This window comes from Polyodon spathula, unplaced genomic scaffold (assembly GCF_017654505.1).
Source record: "Polyodon spathula isolate WHYD16114869_AA unplaced genomic scaffold, ASM1765450v1 scaffolds_705, whole genome shotgun sequence".
In the NCBI taxonomy this organism is placed as follows: domain Eukaryota; kingdom Metazoa; phylum Chordata; class Actinopteri; order Acipenseriformes; family Polyodontidae; genus Polyodon; species Polyodon spathula.
This window is the reverse complement of record NW_024472194.1, coordinates 18,279-40,383: the sequence shown is the minus strand read 5'-3', so window position 1 is coordinate 40,383 and position 22,105 is coordinate 18,279. Positions and strand designations below refer to the sequence as shown.

The window sequence follows — 22,105 nt, the reverse complement described above, 5'->3', positions numbered from 1 at the left end:
ACATGGCGTGTGTTGCAATGTGCTGCTCTGATAAAGGGCTTTACAAACAAGCCTGTACTTGATTTGCTTTTTACAGTAGAGTTCATGTGGTACAGGGTATTTTACTTTCTGAATGAGCAGAGATCTGTATGTTCACCATTTTCTCACGGATTGCAGTCCACAGCCATGCACATGCTCCCTGCACATGTTGTGTAGGATTGAGACGATGTCTAGATTGTCTTTGTCAACAGCCTGCAGACCACAAACGCTGGTCCGGATAATAAGATGGATCAAAACCGCTTTGGTCAGTCTACTGTAGATGAGCAGGTGTAATGAGTACAGGTTTTAATCCAGTCACTTTTTAAAAATAGATATTTTAGCCATGCTGATTTGCTGGAGGGAGATACTGGCAGTACAATAGAAATTCCAACAGGGACTGGTGCAGTAGATGTTTCAGTGAAAGCTGATGGCTTGGCTGAAAGTCTGTATCTGTAAAGTCATTCTTCTCGAAGGCACGCGGCAGGGTCTATTAATTAGCTAACTCAGTAAAGCAAAACGCCACCTGGCAAAAGCCAAACGCTTGCCAGGACATTGCAAAGCAAGTCCGTGCCCAAGATAGACCGAAGAAAGCTCAGTATATGCAAGGGTGCTTGGTGTGGAAGCAGCACGGTTACAATAATAAGCAGTCTTGGCCGTTCACAAACGAGGGGAAAAACAAGTTCATCTTTCTAAGGATTTTAAAGCTGTGTTTCTTGCTACAAGTGGAAGGGAATTCCAATGCAATGCTTCAGCTGTATAATTGGGTCTTATTTTTGGCACACAGTGTGGTGTTGATCTGTATGTCAATAAACTGCTGTACAAGCAAGAGGCTGTTGGCCAGTTTTTGATTTTTTTTAAAACCAGTTTGAGCCAATGGAAGCTGCTCTGGCCCACAGTATACGTTCAGTTTGCGCAGCAGTGGAATTCATTGGTGTGCTTCATTCCTCTGTCACACAAAGCAAATGCTTTTCAAATGGGGGCTCTGTGATCTGTAGTTATTAGAGATGGTAGAATTACAATGGGTACATTAAAAGCCCGAAGGACATCTTGTATCTTGTGAACGCCGATCCTCTGGTGAAGACATTGATATCTGACTCTTGGACTATATGGAGGAAGCTGTATGTATAATATAATTTTATATTGACTCCAGTATGCTAGGTTTGTGCATTTTTGGTATTTTTATGAATGTTTAAATGCTGTGCAGTGTTTTAAACCATATCCACACACACACACATTCTGATGTGAACTGTCAGCCCTAGGTAGCTTTTTCTGAGCAAAGAAATACTTTTAAAGTAAATAAGCAAATCCTGTTTTAACATTAGCAAAGACAAAAAAACAACACGTACTTGCCAAAGTAAATATTGAAATGTTGTAATTAAAGTGGAGATAGAACGATATACATTTTGAACACATTTTCAGATCGTATGTGTTTGGTGAAAGTTGTCAGGTGACCGGTTATACGTTGGCATGTTATTAAACGTTTGACCACTTTTTGAGAGTTTAAATGTGTAAAATTCCCATCCCTACAATATACCCAAGCATACTTTCACAACATGGCAGCTGTTAAGTTGGGTTCCACTGTATTGGGAGCATTCAGGAGAAATCATCTCTGGTGATCCCCATGTGCTGCTTTTAAAATAAACCACAAAGAAATGCCTGAATATGACTCTGTTTTGCCCAATTCAAATCCAGTAGCTGCTTGTTTTATGCAGGGTTTTTATTACAGGGGTAAAATTGCCGCTTTGACTCATTGGATGATTTAATAACAGTCATTTATTCTAAAATTGAAAGCTACAGGTATAGTATGAATGTTGAGTAATGCCTTTTTTCTATTCTAAAACATTAGAGTAGATCTAGTTTAATATATTCCTTCACTTTTCTGCCGCCTTTATGAGTGAGCGGTTGTGTTATAATATTGAATGTTCCATTGTTTCCCTTAAAGCTGTCTCCATAAACATTCAGCTAAATTCACCTCCTAGATTTGAATGCCAACTTCTTAGTGTCTTGTGAAGTCTTTGAACTGTATTGGGCTCCTGTGCTCTATAGTAGAGCTCCACTTTACTTCTCTGTGCTATAGAGCAGGTGGAGCGTGAACTTTGCATGACTTTTCGAAATAAGGAAAACAAAGACCACTCGCCAACAGTTGAACTGAGCCGAGAGACAGTGTATGGGACTTGAAGCATGCTATTTAGATTGATGTTGTCATTGTGAGAAGGGGTATGGGATTCAGTAGCTTTTTTTCATTGTCCTGTTTACAGCTGGTAAACTGTTGGCTCTGAAAAAGCTTAAATGTTTTTATTAGTTGCATAATCACTTTTTCCCTGATTTAATATTTGGAAGGCCCCAGATGCATCATCCTTTAGTCTTGTTTTAAAGCTTAACATTGTTTCTGTGTTCTGGTCAGTGAGATTCTTGCCTGTTTTTGCAGATAAAGTGTACTTCGGGCGAGGTGCAGTATTACCAGACAGTTGTGGAATGTGCCAGAATGTTAAGAGACTAGTCCGAATGCTTTGTGATAAACATCAATTCATTAGAATTTCCTTTGCACGTGTGTGTGTATGACTTGCTGTCCTGTCATTCAAACCACAAACTGGTTTTCTGGGTGCCAGTGAATTAAGCAGCTGTTGTAGAAGATAGCTGGGAAATCGCTGTAGTTTTTGAGAACTGATTTTGAAGGATCAAAAACCGCTAAAAGGAATAAGAACTCTGACAAATGTGTTTGTTTAAACAGAATTAAGGCTGAAAGACTTGTTGGTTCATAACAGAAGTGTATATTCTGTACACTGAAGGCAGATTTGTCAATGTTTGTGTTACTAAAAATAATGTTGCAAGCATGAGATCAAGTAACCTTTTATTCTTGGTGTGCATTGTATCTGTTTTCATGTTCCATAGGAAGCAGGTGGGTTTCACATTGCAGAACAAGTGTCTTTTTGACATGCACAACGCAAGCCATTGAGCACTGACAGTCTCCCCAGATGTGCAGAGCATAACACTAGTTGCAGTAAACGTTGATAATTCAATATTTAACAATAGCCCTAACCTACACTAATTGTATTCTTATTGACTGATTTCCTTTCTGGGGAATAGCAAATTCTGTTTTTCAAAAAATGACCAAATCCATTTTCCCCGCTTTTATCAACAATAATTTAACATGGCATTTGAACATTAATATAAAGTTGATAGTTAAAGTAAAGAAATATTACCACCGTTCTTTTTTTTTAATTGTTGGTCAAGATTTTCAGTCGGGCTCTTGTTGCTGTAATAGTAAGTAAAGCACCTGAAGACACTTCATACCAGTCATAATGTTTATAAACATCACTTGGCTCATTGCTGGCATTAAAATAAGCAGGAAAATGTATTTATATTACAACAGTTTGGAAAACAAATGCCCAGCACTGTTGTGAATCATATTTACAGTCTTCCACTAACACTGTAGTTCAGTCTACAAATGAGTGTTTTGAAAAGACCTGTTTTGCTTATTGCTGGCATTCCAATAACAGTATAAAATATTGAAGAGTTCAGTAGCAGTCCAGCAATGCCATGTGAGAGTAATCCTGTTTACAGTATTCCAAATGAAGTGTATCTTTACTATAACAAGGATAAAATATTAAACACTGACCAAAAAAAAAGTGTGTTGACTCTCCTTGTTTTCCACAGGTGCATTGCTGTGTATCACCTGATTTTGTTATCTAGATAGTGCCCCTTTTAATGTAAACTCTTAATGAATCCTCCCAGGTGTTTCTTTGGTAATTCTGCTGCCTTTGTGTTTTGCAAAGTTTAACAAGAGGTTTGTCTCCAGACAGAATGTCTATTATGTAACAAACGGTGTGTAGTGACTGCATCCTCTTTACACAGTAAAGCGATCAATTTCCTTTAAGGAATGTAGAGCTAGAAAAATGGCTTTGAGCTCGTTTCTTCATCGTTCGATAATATAATTTAGAAACGCTCATGGCTTAAGATTGTTAATTATAGCGTTATTATTTCAGTGCAGGTAGAGTGGAACGAAATAAACAAAACAATAATTACATATGCGGTTTAACTTACTTCTGGGAAGGTCTAAGGTGTTCAGCGTAGAAGATTGCAGTGCTTTGCCTTTTTTCTTTGCCATGTTGAGTTTCAGCAGGGAAACGTGAGTGAAGTCACGTGATGAATTCGCTCAACTTGGCTGGGTGTAGTGTTAAAAAAACAAGACAACACTGCAGAATTTAGCGTTCCGTTCCCAACGCCTAACTCTGCGATTTCATCTGCAGTCGAGGAAAATCATAGACCTACATCAGAAGGGTGCTTTCGTTCACAAAAAAAGAACAGTTCGAGCATGGGAAACATGTCTGCAGTCAACCTGCCTCCTACAATCTCAATACATTTTAATAGATGCAGGTAATGGTAAAGTTGGGGGCGAGATTTAGATAGATAATTCTACTCATAATTCCCATTTAGTGTGTGGACAGCTCTTTGCCTTGGGCCACAGTGCAGCTGTGGGTTATTGCATCCCCTCTTGCAGCAGTCACATAATTGACAGGTCAGCTGTGTCGTCCGCATTTCCAAGACAGGATAGTCATGGAGACTGAACTGCTTCCTGCTCCCTGAGGTGGGGAGGTTCACTCTGGGGCAAGTTTGAGAGCTTGCTCTGCTCTCAGTGGAAAAATGGAGAACTCGTTTAAAAATCCCTTTGAAATAAAACTGGAAGAATTTAGGCGTTACCAACTTTAATCTTTTTTACAGCTTCCAGCAAGACATGTTCATTTAAAACTGGGAAATGGTGCTTTTCTGCTGTGCAGTTTCCCGTCTGTAGCACACCTGTCATTACCAGAAAAGCTCTCAGCAGCCCTCTTGATGTCTGAGTGGCTGAGCTGACTGGTTTGCTTACTTGCCATTCACTCCCATGTGCTTGGAAGAGGTTTTATATTGAGGATTTCACTGGGATTTTTATTTGTTTCCATTGCAGCGAGCACTTGTCCTGCGCGTTCACCTTCTTTCTGCACGGAGACAGCCACGTTGTCACCTGCGTGGAGATCAACCAGCACCAGCCAGTCTACCACCTGAGCGAGGAGCACCTGACCCTCGCCCAGCAGTCCAGCAGCCCCTTTGAAGGTGGGTCCCATAGATGGCAATCGAGCAACAATTGTGTACAGCTATGGCCAGAAGTTTTGCATTGCATCGAATTTTAGATTGAGACAAAATAAAACTATATGAACATAATCTAGGTCTTTTATTTTAATCAAGGAAATCCATATTAGTACAGTATTTCATGTCTTTTTTTTGAAATGTCACTTTTTTAATTTGTCAATTTTTCGTTAAGTTATATGGAAAACTACAAAGCGGTATGTAATTCAATATGTTACGTAAGGTTTCATTCGACTTTTTATAAAGCAAAATCGGTTAATTCCATAAGGCGATGCAAAATGTTTGGCTGTAGCTTTGAAAACCAAGTAATCTTGACTGGTGATCTGAAGCTTGGTTTGACCTGGCTAGTATGGATTTGTTCTTGTGGAAAGCCTGTGTCCTTTTCAATGTAAATAGTCTCCCACTTCATCTGAAGAGATGATTCATCTTAATGGAATGTCCCTGGTTATCAAATTCACATTGAAATGAATTTGATGGGAACATTGTGGTGCTCTTATGATGTATCTTAAACTATTACTGTGACTTTAAAAGGAAATATCTGTTTAATGTTTGGTTGCTGTAATCGTGTTTTTTTTTTTTTTTTTTTTTAAATGGCGATACAAGCTTGCAGATCTAAAGGTCACTGTAAAAGGGTACAACTTTTGTTGATGATTTGTTGGTATTTTTTTTCCAATCTATAGGCTGCCCTCTTAATGTACGCCAAAGAGCCCTTTTTTTATTACCCAGGAATGGATATTCCAGCTATTAAAGTGTTCAGTTTTTCTAAGTCTTAATAGCCTGCATATCACAGATGAATTTACAGCACTGGGCGGCTTGGCTTGAAAGGTCAAGAGGCATTAGATGTTGGCTGAAATGTTATCGCTGCAGGAATTGGTAATTCACTTTTCCGAAATGTGCTTGATGTGTTCTGATGCCTAGTGATCCTAAGCCCGTTCGGGTTGAATGGAACCCTGACTGGCCAGTCTTTCAAGCTGTCTGACCCACCGACCCAGAAGCTGATTGAGGAATGGAAGCAGTTCTATCCCATCACGTCGAGCTCCAAGGAGGGCTCAGAGGAAAAACAGGTGCAGATGGACTGGGAGGAAGACTCTCTCGCTGCAGTTGGAGTCCTTGTTGGTAAGAAATCTTGGATCCTATTTTTTTTTCCAAGTTTTTTCACAATTGGATATGTTATTGGGAGTATTGGTTTCTGGGGATATATGGAGGTGTCTGTAAATCTGCATGTCCCACTTCAATTTTGACAACTAAAGAGGTTATATACTGGAAATCAGTCATTTTAATATGATTTACCATGATACTAATGCTTCATTTGCATACCTGACTACATATTAAATGCTACATATCCCATTTTCATTAAACTATTCATTGCCATTTTGTATTCTATACTATTCTCTATAGACTTGTGATATGTCAATCATCAGCTTTTCATATTTTTTCATTTACAGTCAATTAAAAGGCAGTTAGTTCTTTTTTAAACTACTGTGCAATAAGCACACCACAGAAGAGGAAAGAAATCTGCACATTTTCACGTGGTAGAACAGCTTCTCAACTTTAATATCTTAAACTGCACAGTCCTGTCCTGTGTGATGCATGAAATCAAGCTGCTAACTTTCCTTGCATTACAAATCAATCCTTGAGTGATGCAGACATTTAAAGATTGTTTAAGATGGGTTGTCTTGGTTATCCCCTAGGTGGAGTGCGAATGGTGTACCCATCATGCCTTGTGCTGGTCCCTCAGTCGGACATCCCTGCTGTGACCCCCATGGGGTCCTCCCATTCCTCTGCTGTCTACTCGGGTGTCCACCAAGTGCCTGCTTCCACACGAGATCCTGCCATTTCCTCTGTGACTCTCACTCCACCAACATCCCCAGAGGAAGTACAGACAGGTATGTGCGTTGCTCTCGCCCCTGGAGTAACCCTCCCTCCGAGGGAGAGGGAGCCCTTCAGTCCTGTCCCCCATGCTGTTTAATATGCCTTCTGTTGAACCTCTGTGCTGCTACCACTTCAATACGAACACTGAAACCACTTGTTCAATGAGCTATTAAACCTTTGCAGTCCATTTATTCAGCACTTGTCAGGTCCAATTTATTTTCACATGCGCGGTTTATTTTACATGCGCCGATTAAAATATGTTTAAAAGGCATTGAATCACAAAGAAGGCAAAGAACATTAAGTACAGCATCTCCAGCCAAGCCCCACCCCTTGTTCACTGTATTTTTCATATACCTCTTTATGGATGTGCATACTGGTAAGTCCTCTCCTGATCACTCGTTTTATCACCAAACTCCTCAATAATGCGATCCAAGTCATAATTTTATTACTGTAACATCTCAAAAAGCTCTGCAGATGTCCATGATATTCTTTGAGCGCTGGATGCAGAAGCAGCTACCTCCTTTGTTTATGTCCGTGTTATCTCTGTAGTGCATGGGGCTGTGAGATACGCCTCTTTTTTTCCGGTTCCTGTCGGTCTCACATGGCCATTGAAAGGCTCCGCTTTTTCCGGAGGAAAAAAAACGACTAGAGACCTGTCTTTTTTGGGAAAATTATAATGTTGGACCTGGTCCGACATAGGACTGCAAAGGGTTAAACTCCTAAACTTTTGGGATTGAAAGTTGTTCTCCTCCTCCTCGGCAGAGCTGTACAGTTAGAGGCAGCGAAGGTGTTGATTTAATGTGTGTGTGTGTTTCCATGTAGTGGACACCCAGTCTGCCCAGAAGTGGGTGAAGTTTTCTTCGGTTTCTGATGGCTTCAGTGCCGACAGTACGAGTCACCATGGAGGAAAGATCCCCAGGAAACTAGCCAGCCAGGTGGTGGACAAGGTGTGGCAAGAGTGTAATATTAACCGAGCCCAGAACAAGTAAGAGCCTTTTTTATTAAAGTCGCTGTCGTGGTAAATGTGTCTCGATTTAGTTGTAAGAAATGTTACTTTTAATTAAGCCTTTTTGCACGGTGAGTTTAGCAATGTGTTCTCTTTTTAACCCAACAATCAAATACCGCACTTTAAGCTAATGACTTTAAATGTAGCACCTTGCAATATCATTATTCTGCTTCTTTTTCTTTTATGTCATTGAAATTGAATGTGAAAAATGCCGTATTCCCTTGACTGATCTGTTCTTTTTACTGAATTGTAGACGGAAATTCTCTGCCATTACTAATGGAACGTGTGAAGAGGAGGTGGTTGATAAAATCGGTGCTTGGGATTTTGTGGAACCCACGCAGAGGTCCATCTGCAACTGCTCAAGGTATTAGATCCCTTATTTTATTTAAATACAAGAATAAGACTCTAAGTCTCAGCAATAGTAAAGTGTATCTACAAGTGGCTTTATAGATATTAAAAGGTACCATGTCACTGTGTGTATTTATGGATAGTATCTTTGCAAGTGAAAATCATCATTAGGTATTGAAATGTAGACACTTTCAGCACTAAAGTGCAACTCATGTCATGTAAAATTAGTTGTCTGTTTGAAACTATTGTAAAAGGGTTGTTTTACTCGGGTTCCTTTCACATTTTAAAGGCTGTTAAGTAGTTAATCACTATCTAATCCAAGGTAGTTATCAGGACAAGTTCCAACAGATCAGCGGAGGGAGCTGTCAGTAGGTTCTCTACATTCCCACAATTTCTAGACGTACTTCATTATAAACACAAATTAATTCCCCATTTGACTTGTTACTCTGCTGCGTTAACTGCGCTCCCAGAATGATACTAAAATCAGAAATGCAGCCTGATTCCAAGGAAGATGATTTGAGTTCTCTTTCATTTGACCCACGTGACTAATTCAAGTAAAATAGGTGTTCTATACGAAGCCCCTAATTTTAACAGGGATTTAAACAGTGACTCCTCCTGTGGGTGTGGTGATCATAAACTAGGGCAGCTTAAGGGAAAGCTGCCAAGGCTTTCACACCAAGACGTCCTGCGCTGCTATTAAACAGTGGTGTGTTGTGTGGCCCAAACCAAAGGTCCTCTAGGGAGAATTTTATACAAAGGTGGTTTTCAGCTGTGAAGATTCATTTTTACAGAACAAGATATAACTAGGCTGTTCTTTTTTTTACAGGCACTTAAGCAATTAACTGTATTCAAACACGCAATCATAAGTTGCAAGACAAAACCGGTCTTGTGTACTTGTCTCTTAAAAGTTTTGTCTCAAGGAGTGTCCTGATAAAACCTTGGGGGGCAATAAATGAGTACTGTCAATGCCTATTAGATGCCTTAGCCTAAATGTTTGTCTGCTACACGTACCTAACTTTCTTTTGTAAGAATGTGTTTAATTCTTCAGTCCGATTGATATTTTAGCAGCGTGTGCTGTAAAAACAGGATATTCTGACGTTCCTTTTGGTTTGTCCCTCAATGTACTTCCAGGCATAAAAACCTGAAGCAGAGAGGTGCTGGGCCCCCAGGTCAGCCCCAGCCTGCTGGCCAGCCCCCACAGCCCCCTCTGAAACACAAGGCCAACGAGAAGCTGGAGAAGGGGGACAAGCAGCAGAAGAGGCCGCTGACCCCCTTCCACCACCGCAGCTCTGTGTGCGACGAGGTCTCCCTGGACCCAGACTCTGCGAGCCAGCGCCTCGGCATCCGATCGCAGGACAGCCGGGGGCGCTTCTCAAACCTGCGGCCTGCTGACGTGGTCTCTGTGGCCAAGACCCCTCAGCTCCACGGAGGCACTGAGATGGTCAGCTCCCCCCCTCCCCCTCCGCTCAGCCCCCACCCCTGCGAGCGGGGCGAGGACGGGGGCGAGCCCATGAAGAACCCCTCCACCCCGCATAGCCAACACTTCTACCAGCCCACCCCCGAGCCCTGCCTGGTCTCGCAGAAAGTAGCCGAGGAACACCGGCTCGACCATCACCCCTACCCCCCGGCCTTCCCTGAGATCCTGGAGCCCACTGTGTACGTGGGGGCCGCAGTCAACCCCGACGACGGCAGAACTGATGCACCTTGGAAGTTTTTTGTGCTTCCTCGGAAAAAGGACTCCCAATTTCCCACACCCCAGCTCCCCACCGACAAGCTGAGGGATGACCCCGTAGGATCCCAGGAAAATGTGTCGGTTACTGAGTGAGTATTACTTCAACTTCCTTAGCAGGAGGGGTACAAGGGCCCATTTATCTTTTTTTTGTTTGTCTTTATTGGGTAGGTTGCTTTTAACCATTGAATAGACTGGTAGATTACAATTTATAAAAAGAAGTGATATTCAATGGACGCTTGATCTTTTACACTGTGCGTGAACTGGCTGGCACTTTTCAGAAGGCATATGTGTGTTTACAAAAGCTCTATGAATGGGATATTAAAATGAATTCTCGTATTTTAGTGAACACAGTTTAAAAGACCTGTGTAATCAAAGCAAAAAAAGCAATCATGGCAATATAGGCTGTTTACCTTAAACAGGCAGCAAGAGAGACAGGAATGATACTAAAGTTTCTGGTCATTGTGGCTTTTGGCATTATACAGTACCTACACAACGTGTGCTGCTTTTTCAGGGTTAAAATGCAGTGTGTTGGTGAATATTTTAATTTCTGGCGTTTTTGTCAAAAGGGAAAAAGATACAGTAGAAAAAAGTAGTGTTTTGGTCTAAACCATTGAGGGTGCAAGTAAAGGTACAGGCCTCACTTGGCAGGCATTTTTCAGCTCTTCTCTGGAATGACCACCTCTGTTGCCTGTTGATCTGTTTATTTTGAATAGGTCCCGAGGGCTGTATGCACAAAGCCTGCAGATTGTGTTGAATTGTTTGTAGTTTTGAGCCGTAGTCTCTGCTGAGACCACAAAACCTACTTGTGTTTAGAGATGTCATGGCAGGCTAGCTCTGCTGTGCACTCGATACACAAGCCCTGTAGCATCAAATCTGTGCAGGTGTGGTGTTTTTCTCAGTCCTGGGGTTAAACGGCACATGAGGAGAGCAATTGGCTGCAAAGCCCTGACTCAATAACTCATAGTGTGTTTTGGCAGACTACTTCAGTTGTAAACCAAGTACAAAAACTAAATATTTTAATTACAAACAGTAGTCTTTTCCTATTTAAGAGAATGTTCCCACTCAACTTTAATACGTACACATTGTACTTGTGCACTATATCACAGATTCAACTATACCACCACTTCGTACTAGTTTTGTGGTGTACGCAGGACTTTTATTATCAATTTCAGTAGCAAAATGTTCCATCATAGTGTTGAGACTCTTAATGCATACTGTGAATCAAACTGTTTAAGGTTCGGTACACAGTGTTAATGATTTTTGGTGGCAGCGTTGATTTTCTCCAGTTCTTTCCCTGTCTTGGTTTGAAATGATTTGCCCGTTCCCTTGGCAGGTTGATGGCAAACTCGAAGAAAGCGTTAAAGGTGTCTGATGAATTGGTTCAGATGTACCTGCAGAGAAAGAACCAGCACCTGTCTGCAGCCATCTCGGACACCGATCACGAACCCGAAACGGACCCCTACGCGTTCGTCGACGGAGACGTGGAGTTCTCCTTCTCTGACAAGAGGGACAAGCAGTGCGGTGAGAGGGAGGTCGGGAAGAAGCACAAGGTGGGTGAAACACAGCCTGCCTTTTAATAGAGCGCTTTGGGTTTTTTTTACACTGCAAATTTGACTGCTTATGACATCCCTGCCAACTCTGGCTTGTGTCGCAACATAACAAACTCGCATGCGTACCTGCTAGATTTTCTGGCAGATATTGAGTCGTGCGTGAAGGATTATAAGCGCTGCTCCCCAGGGCCAAAGAGGAATTATTTTCAGTAGTGAAACAAATGTAGGACGCATGTCTAAAACAAAGACATTTAAATAGGTGTGGTCCTATTCTAATAGTCACCTCAACCTGCAAGGCACCTAGAGTACGTAAGATGAAGCACTTGAGTGGCGGACTGATGCATTATTGTGATGAATCAGATTTGTAAAAGGGAGGGGGAGGTCTGCATTCTTTTTTCCTATGGCATTGTCAGTTTCCACAAAGTATGTCGATGTAGTAAAATCTCTTCAATTAGATTGAAACACTTCAGCACTAATGGTTATTTGTGTTAAAGTATGATGAAGCATGGACAGAAGCTTGGCTCTTATTTATATCAGTAAGCCACTTGAATACAAAACAAGGTAACTATAAAAAACATAAACCACATGTCCAGATGACTTCAGTTACTAAAAATATGTTTAACAGCAGTGTGTTTATTTTCAGCCGGACGATGGAAGCTCAATATCAGCTGATGGGGAGGATGCAATGTCGTTGTTTAGTCCCTCTGGAAAAACGGGTAAGGGAATGCCTGTGTTCAAAGGACTGGAACAGTCAAAGCATTTTAGCATTGGCTGAGCAAAAAGACGATTAGCATTAGCCCCCTTCAACTCCTGATGTAAAAATGAATGCACATGCCATAAAGTAGTTAAACAGAGATATTGCAAAAAATATAGTTGTTTTACTGTGGGTCTTGAAATGTACCGTAGCACTCGTTCGATTAATGAAAATGAAGTTAATTTAGTTAAATATATTTAATATACACTCAAGTGTAATTAAAAGCTTACATATATGTGAACACGCACATTATGTTCGGTATACGATGTTGTGCTTTTATATTTTGAACATTGCGATAATGTATTCGTTGTGTATTTTAAGAAGCCGGTTCTCTCTTCTGTTGTGTAGAAGCCCAGCGTGCAGATGCTCAAAACCGCATGGCTTCAACCAGCTTGATACATGAGACTGACCTGGCTGTCTCTATCAACGATTTAGACAATCTTTTCAACTCTGATGAAGATGAGCTTACGGTAAGGAAGCTGCCAGATATTGCACAGCCAAAACCGAATGTACCTTAAAGTAGGTAAACATGGATTTTTATTAAAAAAAAATATATATATTATACTACACTTGTCATGCTTTTAGAAATTGTTGCGCTTCTTGGTCACCTGAATGATCCCCACCCCTTCAACACCGGTGGCACACGGGCCTTGTGAAGGAGAGAAAACATGTTTTTGCAGGAGTAGTGTTTTGCTTATCTGTGGAAAGTGGCTGTTGTATTTCAGATAAAACTGTAGAACACAAAAGACAAGTCAATACTGCTGCCTAACACTTTCCTGTTCTGGTTTTTGCAGCCTGGTTCCAGACGAGCTGTTAATGGGATGGATGGTAAATTCAGCAGTAAGGACTCAAAGCCAGCAGCGCTCGACCCCCTGTCTTGTATCAGTAAGAGATTGATGATTTTTGGGGGGTTTAGTTTAGGTGCACAGCTTGAATATGCAAAAGTGAGAACCTGTTTCAACTGGACATCGTTCACACCAGCTTAGCCATTATTTAGTACATTGATGCTTTAGTGTTTTATTAGAGGACTGTGTGTCAATCCAGAAATCATGTTCATGTTGTGTGAATGCTTAATCATCTGTTTTGTCTCCAAAGAATCAACATTCTAAATGTAGTTCTTTAATTTGACACGAGTCTAATAGAAAGATAAAGGAGGTTAATAAAATAAAATTGGACAAGTGACTTCATCTGCAAAGCTACCAGAACTGTTTCTGGAATCATTTCTACTTTCCTCACCTGTTAAAGCCCCATGTCCTTCGTAGCAGAGCTTGATGTCTGTCCACATTTAGCCCCTTCTCAGATTAGCTGCACTGGATTAGCTATTTGTCACCCTAGTTCCTGTTTGAGACTGTCAGACAGCTGTGTTTAACATCCGCAGTAGATTCCTTTATGCAGTCTTGTTTCAGGGAAGTCCTGTCCGCATCTGAGTCGTGTTTTAATAGGTAGCCTGAGTTGAGTGATAAATCCCTAAGTCCAATGGAAAGACCCCAGGTTATGTTAAGGGCTTTTACACAGATCACTATTTTGGTCCCACTTAAGCAGAGCCTGGAAGGATGGATGGCAAAACTAAGCCAACAAACTTTGTTGGTGCCGCCTTGAGTATACTAGCAGTACAGTGAAGAAGGCACTCGCAGACACGTTTGTCTACTTGACGTCATTTCCTAGTTATGCCTTAACATTATTGAGCGTTTTGAAGGACAATTTCATTGACTCTTTTTTTTTTTTTTTTTTTTTTTTTTTTTTTTGTTTCCTCAAACCAGATTCTGCAGATCTGCATCAGATGTTCCCAACTCCTCCATCACTGGAGCAACACATCATGGGATACTCCCCGATGAACATGAACAGCAAAGAGTACGGCAGCATGGACAATGCCTCGGGGATGACTGTCCTGGACGGCAATTCCACTTTGGGAGGCCACTTCAAAATCGAGGTGGAGGAGGGCTTCTGCAGTCCGAAGCAATCTGAAATCAAGGTAAACCTTTACCTGCAGGTTTGGTTTTAATATCAGTCTATACTGTAATTTTTTTTCCATTTATTTATGTTTTAATGGAGGGTATCTTTTAAAGAATGACTTTCTTTTTTGCACAGTTTTGTGGTTGTTCCAATAAACACCCCACTTTCCCTTGCAGGATTTCTCATTCGTGTATAAAGCCGAGATGAGTCAGACGTTTGTGGGCTGCTCCATGTTCGCCCCTCTGAAGACTCTGCCCAGCCAGTGTCTGCAGCCCATCAAACTACCAGAGGAGTGCATATACCGGCCGAGCTGGACCGTCGGAAAACTGGAGCTGCTCAATCCAGTACCAGCCATGACGTTTCTTAACAAAGATGGGTACGTTGTAGCACATCTTGCACTGATAAACCAGATGGACTTCGTGAACCATGTTGGACATGAATCAGGTTGTGTCCGGGAACGTTAACTAATTCCTTCTTGTTGTTTTGCAGCAACATCCCCAGTGTGGGCAGCGCAGTGGATCAGGATTACATCCAAACCTACACACCGCAGACACACACACCCTTCATGTCCAACAGCGCCCCCCCTAGTAACAGCGGAGCAGGCATCTTGCCCTCTCCTGCTACTCCCCGCTTTTCAGCCCCCACCCCCAGGACACCCCGGACCCCCCGCACTCCGAGAGGAGCCGGGGGGCCATCCAGCGTACAGGGCTCCCTCAAGTACGAGAACTCAGACCTGTACTCCCCAGCTTCCACCCCTTCCACCTGCCGGCCCCTAAACTCTGTGGAGCCGGCCACGGTGCCCTCCATCCCAGAAGCGCACAGCCTCTACGTCAACCTGATCCTGTCAGAGTCTGTCATGAACCTCTTCAAGGACTGCAACTTCGACAGCTGCTGCATCTGCGTGTGTAACATGAACATCAAGGGGGCCGACGTGGGCGTGTACATCCCCGACCCCAACTGCGAGCTGCAGTACTCCTGCACCTGCGGCTTCAGCGCCGTCATGAACCGCAAGTTCGGCAACAACTCAGGGCTGTTCCTGGAGGACGAGCTGGACATCATCGGGCGCAGCTCGGATTTCAGCAGGGAGGCGGAGAAGCGCTTTGAGGCCCTGCGGACAGCCTCTGTGGAGCGGAGCGGCCTCAAAGACAAGCTACCGGACGAGCTAATCCTCCTTCTCCAGGACCAGTGCACCAACCCCTTCTCTCCCATCGCTGCCTTCGAGCAGGAAGCCACCCCTGCCGCCGTGCCCAGGCCCGGCCTGGCCCTCTCCCCCTCCCCACGGGTCGAGGAGAAGGATTACTTTAACGACTGCTACATGGCGCTGGAGCACGGCCGCCAGTTCATGGACAATATGTCTGGGGGCAAGGTGGATGAAACGCTGGTGAAGACAACTTGTTTACATCACTGGTCCAAACGGAACGGTGAGGGCTTGGCTTATTTTATTAATTCTTTCGAAGAGCAGAAAGAGGCACGTACAGCGACAGGTTAGAATTACATTCCAGCTCAAAGATATGCATTCAAAAGGGCCTCTCTGTGTACAGTTCATTTTTTTTGGAGAATGTGGCTTTATCAATTAATCAGTGCCAATGTTTTGATCTGTTTTCAATATCTAGTCTAGCCAGTGCTAATAGTGTTCCGTTTAGAATCTCTACACCCCCTGCTGTACACAGCTCCGCATTATCAAAGGAAGCTGCAGAAACTCCTGCCATGTGCGGGCGAAACCTCACAGCTCTGTCCTGTCAAGGCAAATTTACCACAAAAACCTTCAGTGAGTGCTAATGATATTTTATTGATGCACACCCCTGTTCATTGCACTGCTGAAGAAGTTATTAAATGGCTACTTGTTCGTTCCTGAGAGTTGTGCCTAATTGAGAGGAACTCGAGGAGTTTCAAAAGCACTTGACATAATGGAAAGTGTCAAGTTTTGTTGTGATGGAGTGTCGCCGTTATAATCCACGGTTTCAATTGCTGTTGTATTTCAGCAATGATTTAAGACTTTTGGATTGTTTTTGTGCCTTAAAACTAAAAGTAATGTATCCTATTCTTGAATAACGTGTTTAAACTAGATTAAATTAGACAACTTTGTAATTGTGAAGTCAGATTGGTTTAGTTGCTCTGACAAATCCACAGCTGACTGGTGTAAACAGGATGTTCAAAAGATTACATTAGGAATGCTTTAACCGTTCAGATGATTCTGAAAGTGAATGACTGACACACACAACATTGTTGTGACTGCCTGGTATTCACTCTGCTCTCTGTCTCCCCCTAGCTGTGGATGTGAGCATGCTGTGCTCTCAGGATGTGCTCCGTGTGCTGCTCACCCTCCACCCTGTACTGCAGGATGCCATTCAGAAGAAGCGAACACGATCCTGGGGCTTCCAGGGGCCCCTTACGTGGCAGCAATTCCACAAAATGGCCGGGCGTGGATCCTATGGTAACGATTGGTTCACCGTACCCGTCAGCTCTCCTGTTAGGAGACATCCTTTTAACACGAGATGCTGGAAATCTACATTGTATTGCTGATGCTCAAAAAGCTGTCCATCACCCACTTTGTCTTCATAGCTATACTGCTGACACCATTGAAGCAGGTGTCAAGAAGACAGTCAGTACTGATTTCAAAGAGACGCAATTTTAATGTATTTTGGGGATGATTTCTGACTACGTTGGGAATCACGGTTGAAGAATATAGTTGCTGAGTAGTCTTTATTTTCTCACCCCAGGAACCGATGAGTCCCCAGAGCCGCTGCCGATCCCCACGTTTCTGGTGGGGTACGAGTATGATTTTGTGGTGCTGTCTCCATTCGGCCTGCCCTATTGGGAGAAGCTGTTGCTGGATCCGTTTGGATCCCAGAGGGATGTTGCTTACCTGGTGGTGTGTCCGGAAAACGAGGCATTGCTCAATGGGGCAAAGAGCTTCTTCAGGGATCTCACTGCAGTGTATGAGGTAAGGATATCAATGTAAACATCTATTGTAGCTTGAAGACAATGCTTTATAATATAGAATACATGGCTTTGGAAAATTAGAGGCACCAAAGCCAGCTTAAATCTAATTACAGCTGGGCAATACTGGAGGCATAATGTGAAGACAAGTTTTTCGGTTCTTCTTGATGCACTCAGATTTTTATGATTTAAAATGAGGAGAAATTTCGACTTAATGAGTTCATTTGTCATTGCGCTTGGTATTTTATTAGCCTCATTCTTAAAATCTGATCTTTAAGTCATCTGTCTTGCTGTCGTTGAAGTGAACAGAATTGCTATTGCCACCTGGTGGACAGAAAATAAATGGATTCTATTAACAGCTTTTCAGAGATTACCAGCAACTCGTGTCTGACTCTAGATGGAATTGGGAAGACCAAACCCTTTTCAAAACAAATACATGCATTTGATTAATGCACAAATAGGCCTTGAGCAGGAATAGCAATGCCCCTTTTTATATATGCATTGCATGGGTCTATTGAATTGGCTTAAGCTTTTCTTGTGAATGTTACCTTTTAAGGAGACCTTGTTTTTAAGCAGGTTTCAGCTGGAAGATTATATGAACAATAGAGGTTTAATCAGCAACCATTTTTCTAATCGAAAACAAATGTGTAGACTTCACAAAAGGGCTCTCAAATACAATACATAATAATACATACATATTATACATGGCAATATTATCTATGCTTTAAGAAATGTATTAAAACCACATATCAACTGAAAACATGCATGTGTTAGTAATAAGGCATTCATTGATCAATAAATGTTTAATTAAGGCTCACCTCTGTGGCAATCACGCAATTTAATTGTTGGAATGACAGCAAGGATTTTGTTTTCTTCCTGCAGTCCTGTCGGCTGGGTCAGCATCGGCCCATCTCCAAAGTGTACTCTGACGGTATCATTCGGGTCGGGAGCACGGCGGCAAAGAAGCTCACAGACCAGCCTGTCAGCGAGTGGTTTCTAAAGGCAGCCAGCAACAACAGTGATGCCTTTGCCAAACTCAAACTGTATGCACAAGTGTGCCGGCACGACCTGGGTAGGTTTAAATAAAAATAATGCAAATAACATCAGCTGCAGCCTAGGGCGCAAGCGCCACTCAGGATAGTGGCATCTGTGCAGCCTCTGTTGGGGTGAATAAAACTCCATACCACAAGTGCATGGAGTGTTTTAGTTGGCTGTGGTTACAAATACAGATGCAAAGGGAACCCCTGCATTAACCTGCAGCAGTTTGTCTCACAACATTGTTTTCTTTCTCCCTTTCAGCTCCATATCTTGCTGCTCAATCACTCGACAGCTCTTTGCTGACCCAGCCGAATCCCCCTCCTCCCACCAGCCAGTCCTCTTCCACACAGGCACAAGCAGCGATGGCTAACATGGGCACGGGCAACTCCCTGACCTCCAGCGGCTCTGCCATCCCCAACAACACCATGCCGGGCGCCTCTGGCACCACTACTTCCTCATCGGGCCCAGCTGGTATGGGCAGCGGGATGCAGTCAGCCAAACCCAACTCCTTCCCTCCATTCGGGGGCATGTCTGCAGGCTCCATGTCCACGCTGGGCAACCCTCCGCAGAGCGGGCAGCCCAACACGCAAGCATCAGGCCTGACCGGGGAGAACATGACTGGGACAGCTCAAACACAAGCTCCTTCAGAACCTCCTGAAAGGTGAGGTTAGGCAACACAGGGCTGTAAGGGTTTGGCACTGATTTCATAGTGTGAATTCACAAAAATCATGCCGAGATGATAGAGCGGCTTATAAGAAAAAGACAACGAAAAGCTTGTACTAACTGCTGGATTTAAAAAATTATTACATTTGCTAAAGAAGTCACTTGCTGAAACTTTTGTCGACTTGACTTAGTTTCTCATAGTTTTACACAAAATATTGTGTAAAATACAAATCCCCTCTGACTTTTATTTGTTATTTTAACACACACAGTGCACAGTGCTTTGTTGAATAAGCACCTTTTGGGATGTAGTTGCTCCTGTTCAGCACTGCTAGGTTGACAGGCCCTTTTTGTTCTTTCTCCCCCAGCACTATGGAACGAGATAAAGTTGGGGTCCCCACAGACGGTGACTCCCACGCCATCACGTACCCACCAGCCATTGTCCTATACATCGTTGACCCCTTCACTTACGACGAGACGGAAGGGGTAGCACACTCTTCCAATGTGTGGACGCTGGGACTTCTACGCTGCTACTTGGAGATGATCCAGTTCTTGCCGCCACATATCAGGAATGCTGTTTCTGTACAGGTGCGACACTTTCAACTGCTCCTTAGAAATACCACTTCTGAACTTCCAGTAGTGGGAACTGCTTTTATCGATCTGGACTTTTAGGACAGTTTTATAAATAAGATCTGGTTTAATTTTAATGTGGTGTTTTATAGCTTGGATATGTATGCCATTGACATTCCTTGTTTTGCTATCTCGCAGGTCAAAAACTTTAACCAGTCTCCCTTGGTTTTGTTTAGATAATCCCTTGCCAGTACCTGTTACAGCCAGTGAAGAATGACGAGAGACACATCTATTCCCAGCATTTGAAATCTCTGGCATTCTCCGTCTTCACCCAGTGCCGAAGACCACTGCCTGCCTCCACCAACGTCAAAACACTGACGGGCTTCGGTCCGGGCCTGGCACTCGACACTTCCCTCAAGAGTCCAGAGGTACGACGCTGAACAAGAATGTGACGACCTCATTATAATCTCAAATTGAACGTGGTGATTGATCTCCCAATTTAGCCTACAACCAGCATTTTTCATAAATTAATCAAAGCAGTGTTTATAAATACCATGATGAATGCACCTGTTTTGAATTCCATACCCCAGATTGAAGCTTTTAGTGTTCTGTGTGTTTCAGAGACCCGAATGCTTGCGCCTCTACACCCCACCCTTCATCCTGGCACCAGTGAAGGACAAACAGACAGAGCTCGGGGAGACGTTTGGAGAAGCCGCTCAGAAATACAACGTGCTCTTTGTCGGCTACTGTTTGTCTCACGATCAAAGGTGGCTTCTCGGTACCTGTACTGACCTCTACGGAGAGCTGTTGGAAACCTGCATTATCAACATTGATGTTCCCAACAGGTGAGCATAGAAAACGGTTCAAATGTTCCTGTTTCCAAGCATGAGTTGTAAAAAGACCCATTTCATTTACTAATGTCTATTGTGAATGTACAGTAATCATATTGGAACCCCATAGGCTGACTGCCATGTTTGTATCTGTGTGGAGAACAGGCCGAAGTGCTGTGTTTAAAAATTGTACATTTTAACATGTGTCTGCCTGGTCCTGTTTTCTAGGGCTCGGAGGAAAAAAGGCTCTGCCCGAAGGATGGGTCTTCAGAAACTGTGGGAGTGGTGCTTGGGCCTTGTGCAGATGACATCACTGCCGTGGAGAGTTGTAATAGGGCGGCTCGGTAGAATAGGCCACGGGGAGTTGAGAGGTGAGGAGACTTGTAGAACTAGCTGCTCATTTTAAAAGGTGATAGTGTCTTAATTCACAAATCAGTAAATCAAGAATTTGGTTAATTAATGATTAGTCCATGTTGAAGTAACTTAAAAAAAAATGATGGTGATTAAGTAGATTCAAGAAAATGCACAGAGTCCTTTTCTTCAATCAGTTGTTAGGTTTATTGAGATATGCAGGGAGTCTGGTCCCAGGTACAGGACAAACAGAATACTCTTCATTACAATGTTTGCATGACATTAAATACCCTTCTGTATAGATGGTCCACCTCCCCTTTCTCTGACACTTAACCAATGGTCAAGGTAATTTAATTTATTGTGTGAGTGTTAATGTGTGTGTGTAGTCTAGTGTGACAACCTCTGAACTCGGTGCATTCTTCACACTCCTGGAGACAAAAAGTCCATACATCTGCCTTTTGTTATCTCCTTGCGACCCCCTTTGATGCCAATGGCAGATTATCTCTTTTGATCTCTCTGAAGTCTTTAGAGCCTGTTCCCTTCTAGTCCACAGCGTTGTTATCTCGTTAGCTTGCAGTCATTGTTGGGCAAGAGTTTGTAGACGCAACGTCTCTATCAATGGTTAGCAGTACATGCAATTTGAACCAAACAGTCTGCTATCTGCAATATTAGTCTTTTCAGAAAAGAACACCAGTATAGCTCTGCCAGTCCACATGCGTAGCAAACTCCTAATCAATTCTCGATCCATGTTTTCCAACACATGTTGACAGTGAATTGTATGTTTACTGTATAAATGAGTCACTATTTCTTTTTGAGATAGTTGGTGTTAGCAAAACAAATCAAATTGTGTAACTGGACAATCATTGTTTAAAAGCTGTTCTGTATGGTTCACCACTTAATAGAATTAAGAGCCGCCCCCCCCCAAAGGGCCAACATATGTTGCACTGAATTTGTCTCTCTGTTCACCCCCAGACTGGAGTATTTTACTGAGCCGGCGCAATCTTCAGTCACTCAGCAGGAGGCTGAAGGAGATGTGCAGGATGTGTGGGATCTCTGCTGCAGATTCTCCTAGCATCCTCAGTGCTTGTCTGGTTGCCATGGAGCCGCAGGGGTCCTTCGTGATCATGCCAGGTAAGAACACAGATGTGTAGATCTGTCGGATATGACGCTGACTGTGTTGCTGTTATTGATTGCGTTAGTGTTTTCCTCTCGCCTTCCAGATTGCAGAGCAGCAAATTTAACACTAGACAGTGGCTTCACACAATCAATTGATGCTAAACTACCTGTCAGTCTGAACTTGTATTGTTTTTTCTTCAGCTGCTCTTTGTTTACTGTTGGCTCTTCAGGTGTTTTGTGTGT

General features: G+C 42.9%; 1 protein-coding gene across 1 annotated transcript in view; it reads left to right on the top strand.

Moving 5' to 3' along the window:
* Positions 1-22,105, top strand: part of med13a (mediator complex subunit 13a) — a 47,933-nt gene that overhangs the window by 19,801 nt on the left and 6,027 nt on the right. Inside the window, exons 4-25 of the mRNA XM_041240869.1 lie at positions 4,964-5,109; positions 6,061-6,258; positions 6,834-7,028; positions 7,837-7,999; positions 8,274-8,384; positions 9,500-10,189; positions 11,434-11,650; positions 12,294-12,366; positions 12,753-12,874; positions 13,199-13,289; positions 14,165-14,376; positions 14,534-14,733; positions 14,847-15,778; positions 16,627-16,791; positions 17,078-17,301; positions 18,180-18,369; positions 18,597-18,996; positions 19,364-19,583; positions 19,802-19,993; positions 20,187-20,410; positions 20,624-20,766; positions 21,719-21,877. Coding sequence (XP_041096803.1) covers positions 4,964-5,109; positions 6,061-6,258; positions 6,834-7,028; positions 7,837-7,999; positions 8,274-8,384; positions 9,500-10,189; positions 11,434-11,650; positions 12,294-12,366; positions 12,753-12,874; positions 13,199-13,289; positions 14,165-14,376; positions 14,534-14,733; positions 14,847-15,778; positions 16,627-16,791; positions 17,078-17,301; positions 18,180-18,369; positions 18,597-18,996; positions 19,364-19,583; positions 19,802-19,993; positions 20,187-20,410; positions 20,624-20,766; positions 21,719-21,877 — 5,267 coding nt within the window. The remainder of the gene's footprint in view (positions 1-4,963; positions 5,110-6,060; positions 6,259-6,833; positions 7,029-7,836; positions 8,000-8,273; positions 8,385-9,499; positions 10,190-11,433; positions 11,651-12,293; positions 12,367-12,752; positions 12,875-13,198; positions 13,290-14,164; positions 14,377-14,533; positions 14,734-14,846; positions 15,779-16,626; positions 16,792-17,077; positions 17,302-18,179; positions 18,370-18,596; positions 18,997-19,363; positions 19,584-19,801; positions 19,994-20,186; positions 20,411-20,623; positions 20,767-21,718; positions 21,878-22,105) is intronic.